This window comes from Peromyscus leucopus, chromosome 20, assembly GCF_004664715.2.
Source record: "Peromyscus leucopus breed LL Stock chromosome 20, UCI_PerLeu_2.1, whole genome shotgun sequence".
NCBI classification, from domain to species: Eukaryota; Metazoa; Chordata; class Mammalia; order Rodentia; family Cricetidae; genus Peromyscus; species Peromyscus leucopus.
Window position 1 is genome coordinate 61775138 of NC_051080.1, and position 12309 is coordinate 61787446.

The window sequence follows — 12309 nt, forward strand, 5'->3', positions numbered from 1 at the left end:
GATTTCTTGTTACCGACTAGTATGTACGAATCAGGAGCCTTGACTATTTTCTCTGCTTGCTCAAATTTATCAGCGCTTGAGTAGAATCTTGATCCCCAGGTATTCTGGGCTTCAGATTCTCTAATAGTGAAATTGAAGCAGACCTAGATTATGTTAACTCTTTTTTTTTTTTTTTTTTTGGGTTTTTCGAGACAGGGTTTTTCTGTGTAGCTTTGCGCCTTTTCCTGGAACTCACTTGGTAGCCCAGGCTGGCCTTGAACTCACAGAGATCCGCCTGCCTCTGCCTCCCAAGTGCTGGGATTAAAGGCGTGCGCCACCACCGCTCGGCGATTATGTTAACTCTTGAGCTCTCTGAGTTAGGTGACCGAGTTAGGCCTTTGCTTTTACAGACTTGACAACATCCAGTATTTATCACCTCTTGAAGAGAAGCATCAGCGATTCAATCCATCCAGATGATAGCACATTTCCTGGTAAGTATTACCGTATAACAAAAGCCTCCTGCCACCCCTAATCTGGCACAGCATTTTATTGGAAATCAATTAGTTTGACAACTTAGGAATATAAGAAATACTTGTTGACTTTGAATAAGTCACAGAGATATGGAGATCTCTTAAGGAAATACTCAGCTATATTACCATTCCTTTCTGGTATTTGGATGTTGTAAGTTGTTATAAAAGTTACTCTGGACTCCTACCTTGAGTTTTGTTTCTTTCATGATTCCTTCATCCCCCGTCTTTAGGTATATATAGCATAGGGTAATGTGGCATTGTGAAGAGGTTCTTGCCTTGAGTAAAGACACATTATTAAAGCTCCCATGCTGACTTTACCACTTATTTGTGAGTTTTTTCCCCCCTGTCCATTCTTACTGATTCTCTTAAGGACAAAAAACGACTTTGTACTTACCAAAGACAGTGCTCTTCTCCTCTGTTCCCATTGCGTTGACTTTTTGAGATGATTTCACTTGTTTTTTGATAAGAAATCTTTCCTCCCTTTAGCTCTATTGGTATTTTACAAACACATCTATTTGCTTTGATAACTTTCTTTTCTTTTGCTTCTTCTCCAACTGATAATGTTCCTTAAAGGCTCAGAAAATGGAAATATGAAAAAATCCTAAAGAAGGAAGGAAATGTCTGTAGATGCCAGGAAGAATGTCCTCATTTTGATTGCTGTAGCTCTCATGATTCTGTGATAATCTGCTCTTTTCTAGTTAGAGACTCTCCAGTCTCTGGGGGGCAGCTTTCACCACTGAGGAATGATTGCTAGTATGTGCTGCCCTAGCCTGTTGTCCAAGTTCTAATGGTACTAATTTCTTAAGCTGGTAAAGCTTAGGTAGTGCTACTATTGAAGCAGCAAAGATTTCCTCCATTCATGCTTTTAAATGTATATGTAAAAGAGATCTTGGGAGCATCGTAGAGGTTCTCATGAATATATTACCCAGCTTGTATGGGCAGAGTGTCTCAGAAGACTCTCCTTGTGCATACTAATGCAAAACTCTTCAAGCTGAAGTCATGTAAGATCATCCTAATACAATAAGCAATTAGATATTACAGTTGTTCCATGACCTGTAACATTCTATCAAAGCTAATAAAACTCTTCTTGTTGGGGGCCACTGAGATGGCTCAGGGGGTAGAATTGCTTGCTAATATGGCTGATGACCTGAGTTCACTCCCCAGGACCCAGGAAGGAGAGAACCAACTGCAAATTGTCTTCTGATCTCCACAACGAGCTGTAACACACGTGTCCACACACACACACACACACACACACAATGTAATTTTAAAAAATTTAAAGCACTGATTGGTTTTACGTATTCAAGAAAGTAAATAGTAAAGGTAATATGTGTGCTGAGAGTTAAAAAACGAGACACACTGCAATTAAAGCATTTTATTTCTTTGTAAAAACTGCATTGAAAACAGCCAGTCAGCACTTTCCACTGGTCATCATAGAACTTACACAGATTTAGCATCTTTTCAGTACTCTGGTGACTTACACTCTAATATTAGCTGTCAGTATTGTGAGATATCCCTCCATTCCTTTAAAGTGAAAGATTTTGCTGCCATTATTTCCCTTGGGACAGATGACAGACGACCTTATCCTTTTTATCATGTTTGTCACAGTAACTAATCTAGAACTTTTTTTTTTTTTTTTTTTTTGGTTTTTTGAGACAGGGTCTCTCTGTGTGGCTCTGGTTGTCCTGGAACTCACTCTGTAGACCAGGCTGGCCTTGAACTCCAGAGATCCACCTGCCTCCCTGAGTGCTGGGATTAAAGGCGTGTGCCACCACCGCCCTGATAGAAATCTATTTACATAGATTGGAATAGCACTTTCAGCACTAACAATTTGGATTTTTTGTGTTCTTCTCACTACTTACCTTTTGTAGTTAACCATTGAAAAATACTACATGAATTTCCATCAGGAGACCGGGAGGAAACAAAATTTAGATCCTTTGTTGTTGAATGGACAGTGTGAGTTGGCAAACTGTGAAAGTAGTGTAACATGATCAGTCACTGGCATGGCACACGTCTTTTGTTTGGTAATGGTTTGTGTACTGAAAAGCTAGGTTTGTATAGTTATGCAGACATCTTTGTAAGCAGTATCAGTGCATTTGGACTTTTTCCTAATTGTAGCCAGCAGCCATTAAAGGTTTTATTTCAGGGAAGATGAGATCTTCTTCTTCTTTTTTTCTTTTTCTTTTTTTTCTTCTTCTTTTCTTCTTCTCCTCCTCTTCCTTCTCTTCCTCCTGCTCCTCCCCCTCCTCCTCCCCCTTCTTCTTTTCTTTCTTTTAAATAGGTATGGGTATGGGGTATGCATGTGTATGTGTTTGTTCTCATGTGATCTAGGGATCTCTTCTCTACCTCTCAAGTGTTGGGATTATAGGTGTGTGCCTCACCTGCCTGCCTGGCTTTTATGTGGGGTCTGGGGATCTGAGCTGCAGTCTTCACAGTTGCATGGCATGTACTTTATCTGTAAGTCACCTCCCCAACGTCCAGATCTGCTTTTGAGGTACTCTAGTTGTAGTGGACATATTTGAGAAAGTCAGAGCTATTGGAGTTATTGCAGAAGATCAGCTGATGGGTGAGGGGAGGTAGGTGGCTTGTAAGAAGTGGATAGATCTGAAGGGAATTAGAGGGAGAATACCTGACTTAATGTTGACTTGGCTTAGTTTATTAGAAAGGAGTCACAAATGACATTAGAAATCTGACTGGGATAAATGTGATGTGACATTTACTAACATGGAAGCATATTCATAAGCATGATGCCTTTTTTAGAACATGTGGATAGTTGACTAGTAAGATATTGAAGTAAAATATTGTGTTAAAGTTGAACAGAGATGTCTGTATCTCAAACCACAGGAAAGTAGTGCTGGAGATGTGGTTATCAAATCATCTGTGTATAGATGGAAGCCATGGGAAAAATGAGGTTGTTTATAGATGATGGAAAGACAAAGGAACTCAAAAGAATCCCAGGATTCAAAGAACACCAGTTTTAAGAGACCGTGAAGGAGGAGCGGAAGAACAGATTTAGGGAAAAGTAGTCATATGATGAGTCACCTTTGAGTCTTCTCTCTCTCTTATATGCTGAGAAATTAAATAGCAACAAAACTGAAAATTAATACTTTAATAAGGAGTCAGCTATTGGTGACTTTGAATACAATTTCAGTGGCATTTTGGAAACAACAAAGCCCAGTGAAATGCCTTTGAAGGGCATGGCGAAGCTGATGAGGAAGAGGTGGTCACAGACAGGCAGCATTTTTGTGGAGTTAATGAAAACCGTGAAGAAAGGGATGCAGCAGTTGCTGAACACGTGAAGCTGGGACTCCATCAGGAAATACCACTGGGAGAAAAATGTCTGTGGTTTTCAGTGGTGAGGGACTGGTTTGGAGCGCCTGGGCTGGGATCATGTTGAGGGATAACCTTGTGTTGGAAGGTAGTGCCTCTTGTGTTTTGGCAGGAAGGAATGAAGAAAGACCTAACAGGAAGGCAAGTAGAGTGGTCTGTCTCCTGTAAGGACTTAATACTCAATGGCTTCTAGTAAGGAAAAAAAGGATTCTGTTGAGCTCTTTGGAAGAAAGTTGCAATTGACAGTTAGCATTTCACCTCACTTTCACAAGTTAAGTGCATGCTTCACGTTTTCCCTCCCAGCCTTGACTCGGGTTTCTCTACAAAGCTCTCAATTCCCTCTGGCTCCTTGGAGACTCGTTCCAGAGTGACCTCTGAGTTGTTGTTGTTGTTCTTCTTCTTCATTATATTATTATTATTATTATTATTATTATTATTATTATTATTATTATTATTGCATTTTCCAAGTAGAATACCTTCTTGTGGCCAGGTAGAACTAAGCCTGTATGGTCTTTGGAGAGGGAATTGTTCTTTCTTGGTAGCCTATCTGGTTTTGTATGACCAACCCAGAGGGCATTGTTCTTCCTCAGTAGCCTATCTGATTTTGTATGACCAAGCCATAATCGAGTAGCTGTATTAATGATGGTTAAGTAATGTGGATTTTGTATTATGATGAATTCATGCAAACTTGGAACTTTGTTCTTTTTTTTTTTTTGGTTTTTCGAGACAGGGTTTCTTTCCTGGGACTCACTTGGTAGCCCAGGCTGGCCTCGAACTCACAGAGATCCACCTGCCTCTGCCTCCCGAGTGCTGGGATTAAAGGCATGCGCCACTACCGCCCGGCTGGAAACTCTGTTCTTTTAACAGATTGAAAGCTTTGAATTTTTACCAGAGGTTTAAAAAAGACACATGTAAACATGTATATAACTTGGAGAACTATAGACTGTGTTTCAGAATTATGTAATTCCCTAAGCAGTCATTTGTTAATGATGACTGCTTTTTTTATTGTCTGCCTTTCTTCTAATAAGTGTGATCTGTTTTCAAGCTTGTTCAGTGGGTGGCACACCTCATCCCAGGAAGTGGTTCTTTGCCGTGCAAGCAATATGCGGATTTTATCAGGTAATAGCTGTTCATGAATGCCTTTCCTACTAGAAAGAATTTCACGAATCCAGTTCGTTTAATGCCACCTTTTGATCGGTTGGTTTTGTTTTATTTATTTAATTAATTTATTTATTTTGACATAGGGTTTCTCTGTGTAGCTTTGCGCCTTTCCTGGATCTCGCTCTGTAGACCAGGCTGGCCTCGAACTCACAAAGATCCGCCTGGCTCTGCCTCCCGAGTGCTGGGATTAAAGGCGTGCGCCACCACCTCCCAGCTGGTTTTGTAATAGCTATTGGGAGATGCCTGTGCTGTCAATGGTTCCATGACTCCTCTACTTACTGCCGTCTCCTCTGCTAGTTTTGTAGTTCTGATTGGCAAGAGATACATTTTGATGCTGAAAGAGATAAAATAGAAGACGTTCTTCAAGCAAACATAGAAGAATGTCAGAGTGCTGCTGAGTGTTTTGAAGACGATGACAGTAACAGCAGGGAGTCCCTGTCCTGGGCTGAGTATGCTCACAGGCCGATACCGCCTTTCAGATGTTCAGCACTAGCCTGTCCTTTAGAGACCGGGGAGAAAGGATGGGCTATTTTAGCAATGATTGCAGGGGAATTTTAATCAACTGCGATATGTAATACTTCGTTTTTTAGAAGACACTGGGCAGTTTAGCCCTGTTATCTAATCGATACCTGAAAATGTGTTTTAGGCTTACACAACTGTTAGGATGCTGTTTGCATCAGCATGGCCTTTTCTTGAAGCTAACTTCTGCCTGATACTGTGATAGCTGGACTTGAGGACTTACTTAAAGCGAACAACTAGCACTCAGACGGAAGTACATTGCTCTTCTGTTCTCTCTGGCTTTTTTCCGCTTTATATGCTTCTTCAACATTTCTGATATGTTTTGTAATCCACAGAATTTCTGAGGAGTGTCAGTGTGACTGACTTGTAAGCTTCTTGACTCTTGTTAGAATGTGAAAGCGATCCAGGTGCTAAGTTATGATCATCTTTCTTCTTAAGGTGTTCCATTTCTGACTCATTAAGCCCTTTCATTTTAGCCTTCATAATGTGACAGGAAAGGCTTTTGTTTTGTTTTAGTATTCATATAATATACCTATAAATTATATAGGCTGTAAGAGTTCCGTCTTCCTGATTTCAGACTGTGGTGTTCACTCTGTTAGTGAGGGAGGCGTGGAAGAGGGAGGAACTGTGGAATTAGTGGGAGTTAGGAAAGTACTCTCTGGTTATGTGAGGCAAAGCCAGGGACTTGGCTCTCCCGGGTCTCTGTGTATTCACTCATCAAGTATGGAAGTTCTTTTAGGTACTTTCTAAGATCCCTCCATTGAGCCTTAAAAGGACCTTATCAATTCATGTTTTATCACTGTGAAAAAAATGATGCAGTAGTTTGCATGTGGCCATATTTCCACAAGAGGGAGCCTGAAAACTATAGTCTAGCATAGGATGCTTTAAGATTTTTGTTTTAGACACTATCACCCTATGAAAAACGATTGGAAGACTCTTATCCCATATAATAAATTATTCTGAGAACAAAATTTCACCATATGAATAAAATTTATAAGTTTTTAGGACTCTGAGCAAAATGTTATATTCTCAGTGAAGGCTTAGAACTAACTTAGAGAAAAGCAGTGTCCTTTATTAAAATCTACTGCTGGCTTGCTTTGAAGATTAGAAAAATGTTTGGTGTATTATTTATATTGAATACATAAAATATAACTTAGGGGTTTTGTTTCCATTATTATTGTTGGTTCTGTTTGGTTTTTGGGTGTGGGTAAAAGTGTGTACTTGCAGGATGAATTCTAGCTTTCATACATAATAGTTACATTATTTTAGGACACTTATTTAAAGGAGAAATACTGTCCTAATGGTACATGGGTTTGTCAGCAGAGTCAAAGAAGGTCATGTGTCTAATGTATGTGACTGTGGGTACACAGATTGTTATTGCTTGTTTTGATTATATGGTTTCGTGTGTGTGTGTGTGTGTGTGTGTGTGTGTGTGTTTATACATATGTATGCATATTTGTGTAGGCTATTTTTTTTTTCTAAATCTATTCTTTTATTGTAGCCTCTATGAAGAATCAGCAGAAAATTTGCATCAGTTATCAGACAAGCTTCCTGCTCCTGGTAACACAATAACTGTTTTTGATCATTTGTATTTTCTACTTTGTATGGATGAGTGATGAAGTCAGTATATTCTATAGAACATTAATCCTGTAAATTCCAGGGAAAAAAAGCTTCTTTAACCTAGATGGTTTGGATAACATTCTTTTATAGTGCAGTTAGCATGCACATCACCAGATGGAATGTTGTGCCGTGGAACAAAGCTCTTTGCTCAGCACTTTTTTTATAGGAACTTTTTTTTTTGTTCCTAAAATGGGAAGCATATTTTATGAACTACCATATGATATTATCCTTAAAACTTTTTTTTTGAGCCGGATGGTGGTGGCGCACGCCTTTAATCCCAGCACTCGGGAGGCAGAGCCAGGCAGATCTCTGTGAGTTCGAGGCCAGCCTGGTCTACAAAGCGAGATCCAGGACAGGCACCAAAACTACACAGAGAAACCCTGTCTCGAAAAACAAAAAACAAAAACAAAAACAAAAGACAGGCCCTGTAGGGCGGTGGTGGCACACACCTTTAATCCCAGCACTCAGGATTAAACTCTGTGAGTTCGAGGCCAGCCTGGACTACCAAGTGAGTTCCAGGAAAGGCACAAAGCTACACAGAGAAACCCTGTCTCGGAAAACCAAAAAAAAAAAATAAAAACTTTTTGTGTGTGTGTGTTACTCAAATAGTCATTGGTAAAATTTGGCACAGTTTGGTATTTACAAATACTTTTGCAGTCTTTATGAATATTTTCATTGTTGAATATCATTTATTGACATGTTCAATGTCTGAATTATATGTCATGCATTGTTTTAGGAGCTGAATATGCAGTGGTGTGTGAAGCTAGATTAATTATAAAGGATCTCAAAGCTTACACATAGTAAAATTCTTATAATCAAGGAACTGGCATTTAGAGCCAACTTTTACTGCAGAGTCCTAGATGGAAAATAACTAAGGGTGTGTCGAGATGGCTCAGTGGTTAAGGGCACTGTCTGCTCTCGCACAGGACCTGGGTCCAGTTCCCAAACCCCTCATGGAAGCTCAAAACCATCTATGATTCTAGTTCGAGGAAATCCAGTGCCCTCTTCTGGCTTCCATATGCATCAGACATGCACAATCATGCAGACAAACATACACATAAAATAAAATAAAAAAATTCTTTAAAGAGAAAATAATAGAATGTATTCACAAATAAACATTTGTATAACTTTTTCTCCCAAGGATTGAACCCAGGGCCTTGTACATGTTAATTTAACTCATCAGATTTCTTTAGTAAAATGTATCAGATTTAAAATATTTACTAAAATATTATACAGTGGCTGTTTTCATCAAATTAAATGCCTTTGATTATCCAATTTTTATTTGGTTTCCATTTCATTTTAACTTTTCTCGTCCTTCAATACATTTGTAATTTTATGTCATTTAAACTGGTGTGAAGTAAACCTTTCTCGGAATCTAATGATGCTAGTATAATTGGTTATACTGAATGTTTTATTGTCCTTTAAGAGAAATGATTTATTTGAGCATTGCAATTTTATACTCATTCATTCCCTTTTGGATAACAAAATTAAATGTAGGAGAATATAATGAAATTGCACAGGTTTTTTTTCCCCCTCTTGAGTACAATAGCATTGATGATCTCCAGAGCAATGCATATAATTAACTATTGCTGGAGACTCGGCAAGCAATTATGATATAGTTCATTGTTTTCTACCATGCGCTAGCTATTTCCAGAGAATATGGCATGAACTCAAATGGTGAATGCTTCAAATTTTTGAACTCCTAAAGATGTGTATTGGTTTGAAATAATCCTCTGTTTTCTAAATAAGTCTAAAATTTAGTTGTTTAAGCACTGTTTAGAGCCACTGTAGATCGAACATCTTTTAAAAATTATGATTTTTTTTTCTAGGTAGAGCAATGATAGACATAATACTCTTGCCTTCTGACAAAGATCCTCCTACATTGAAAGAGTGCTTGCCCACTGTAGGAGCGTTGAAACATCTGAAGGAGTGGCATTCAGCCAAAGTTATCATAGCAGGAAATCACTGTGAAATGTAAGCTCCTTTGGTCATATGTCATTGTTCTGTTCAGATCTGCTGCCGGGGTTTCAGTAGGTTGATTGTGTCTTTGAAAAGGACTTTAATGTGACGAGGTCATGTTTACTGTCACACTGTGATTAGAGAATTGTACCTTTACTGCAACCTAGATTTTGCTCCTTTCATATTTCCTAGATGTTTACATATTTGATAAATCCTATCAGTGCTGATCTATAATCACTGTTGAGCCTTGGTTCTCCAAGTTCACTGTGTACTTTCAGGCAGGTACCCAAGTGAGTACTGGGGTGACTGGTATGCTGGATTTGTCCCGTTCTGTCTGCTTTCTGTGGTACATGCCAAGGCAGAAATAAGTACACACAGTTGTATTTATGACACATTAGTAGAGGTCAAGTGTGCATTCCAGTTTTGATTCCAAAGTTAGTACTCAGACTGGATTTATGAACTTCATGATTTTTTTTTTAATTTCATAAATCAGGCACTTAATAGAATTGTGATTAAGGCAGGCATAGTAGTCGATTGTTGTTAAGAAAGTGGGAACACACCGGCTCCCCACATGGAAGGTCAGGTAAAGCAGGAATGCCAACAGTCAGCATTGCCTGTGATCAAGTGCTGCCACAGAATTCAGAAAAGCCATGAAGGAAGATTTGGGGTGACAATTCTGTTTCTGAATCTGAGGGACGGGAACGTCTGACACGGCGAAGCCGGGAGTAACAGGACGACGGTTTCTGTTCACATAGTAGGGATGATGACGACTCTGAATGTGTGGGAATGTGGTAGCCCGTCCTCAGAGACTGACTTAATGGGTCATTCCTAGTAATATAAAATTGCAGTTACCCCTCTTAGGCTGTAGCTAAAATGTAGCCATTAAAAATAAGAAAGATGGAATTACAATAATTTAATCATCAAAATCTTTTTTTTTTTTAAAACAGTAATTGTCAGAAAATTGCAGAATACCTTTCAGCAAATGTTGTACCTTTCGAGGAGTTCAGAAATGCCATTGACTCAAGGGAATTGTGGAGGGGAGAGATTCAGATACGGGAAAGAAAGGTAAAGAGATTTCTTGCTTTCACCATGTACAGCAAAGTAGACCTTTGGATCTTGTTTCCAGTACAACTGAAGTCAACACCAGTGTCCCTCAGGAAGCTGCTCTAGATTGACACCAAGTGGAGTTTTCTACAATGGTAGAAACTGTGCATCTGCTCATAACAGTGGCCCTTAAGCTACATATTGCTACCGAGAATTATCTGTGACTCGTTGTACCCTCAACTGAATTTTTAATTTTATTTCATTTAATTACTTATAATATCAGTAGTCACTGTGATTATGTTTTAGGTATTACTGTTCTGTAGTGTGGCATTTTGAAAACAGTATTAGACATTAGTCAAATTCATATTGTTGAACTAAGTCAATTAATTTTATTGCCAAAGTTATCCACCAGAAAAAGTAGTGGGAACAGTTAGTTACCTAGTATTCTTAGGTGATCTCTGCCATATACAAGCCAGCTAACCTGAACAGTGTTTTAAAAGTTTTACTAGACCCTAGATATATCATCTCTGTGATGAAAATTGTCGCTTAGATTTCTTTAGTCCTAAATTTCTGAGGTAAGTGTTGGTGATTTTTATATCTATTTTGTAATATGTTCATATTAATTCACGTAAGTTTTGTAGATAGGAAAATTAAGACAAATTCTTAATGTTTGTTCAAGATAGTGTGCCATCATGAATGGACTCTTACATTCCCATTTTTTTTTGTTTGTTTGTTTATTTTGTTTTTTGTACTTTTTTCGTCCGTTATCTTTCTTATTGGCTTAATGAAACATCCAATAAAACAATAGGAAAAATGTGCCTATCTAGATTAACATACTGGCCATCCTAGTTTTAGGAAGATTCTCTGTAAATGGTGTTGCTAGGAATGAATGAATGAAATAAACAGCCAAAGTTGTAGGTGGAAGTTTCTTGGTCCTGCCCGGCCCTGCGGTCCCACAGCCGCTTATAATCTATAAGTCAGGCTTCTTGCTACTTTCTCTGGCCCCGCGGTTAGGATGACTCTCTCCCATCCGCATTCCCGCAGCTGCTTGGTCCCAAGTAAACATACAGAGGTTTATATTACTTACAGACTTCTTGCTTGCTAGCTCTTATAACTTAACTCAACCCATTTCTATTAATCTATATGTTACCACATGGCCGTGGCATGACCGGTCTGCTAGCATCTTGTTGCTCCTTCAGCGGCATGTAGGCATCTCTTCAGACTTAACCCTTCTTTGTCTCCTCTTCAGTTCGAATGTACCACCTAACCCTATCCTGCCCTGCCATAGACCAGTGCAGTTTATTTATCACTTACACATTCACTGCGTAACAGAAAGACATCCCATAGCACAGAGTGGAAGAGCTGACAATGTGAGCAGGAAAATTGCCTTTGTTTTCATTTTCTGAAGTCATGTGCTCACATGTAGGCAGATCATGCCAGAGTTCTTCTCCTATAGTATGAAATTATTCCTGTAGTATGGAATTAAGCACTCATTAATCCACAGTAAGCATTTCAAACTCAGTACACTTCATAGCTTTCAGCCAGCAGTCATTCTAGTAGACTAGAATTATAATGCCCAAATTCACATTTTGACTTGGTTCCAGTTTTGTGTGACATCTTGCTACCAGAGATGATGATGATGATGATAATTCATAGGGTTTATTTGAGTTCTGTTATTTAGAGTACAGAATAATGACACAGTAAGTCTGGCCGTTAGTATTGTTGTGTCTTTACTAGTAGTTAATAGCAGCGCCGTCATGGCTTCTGTGGTAACTGCATTTCTCATCACCCATATACATTGGAGGTAAACCCTGTGAGGCACTGTACTAAGTACCTAGTACCAGTGTACTAAGTACACAGGCAGCTTCTGGCTGGCTATAACTTAGAGACTGGTAGGAAGCCAGGCATTGAATGTGTACAGGGAGGTTGCTAGGTCCTGTGGGCTGCATGAAACAGTTAGCATACTGTTGCTGGACCAACCAGGATCACAGAAAGGTTTTTTTTTTATGAGAAGTTGATGATGAAGTTAATAGAATGATGTTAATAGCTTTCCAATAGGAAAAACTACCCTTTTTGTTTTGAGCCGATGTATCAAAAAAAAAAAAAAAAAAAGAAAAAAAAAAGAAAATCACCCTCGTATATTTTATATTTAAAGAAATGTCAGTTT

General features: G+C 38.8%; 1 protein-coding gene across 1 annotated transcript in view; it reads left to right on the top strand.

Annotated features, from left to right (window-relative positions):
- The window catches only part of LOC114694833 (MDM2 binding protein), a 75080-nt gene that overhangs the window by 841 nt on the left and 61930 nt on the right, over window positions 1-12309 (top strand). Inside the window, exons 2-7 of the mRNA XM_028871906.2 lie at window positions 390-470; window positions 4885-4958; window positions 5298-5449; window positions 7021-7079; window positions 8969-9113; window positions 10046-10163. Coding sequence (XP_028727739.1) covers window positions 390-470; window positions 4885-4958; window positions 5298-5449; window positions 7021-7079; window positions 8969-9113; window positions 10046-10163 — 629 coding nt within the window. The remainder of the gene's footprint in view (window positions 1-389; window positions 471-4884; window positions 4959-5297; window positions 5450-7020; window positions 7080-8968; window positions 9114-10045; window positions 10164-12309) is intronic.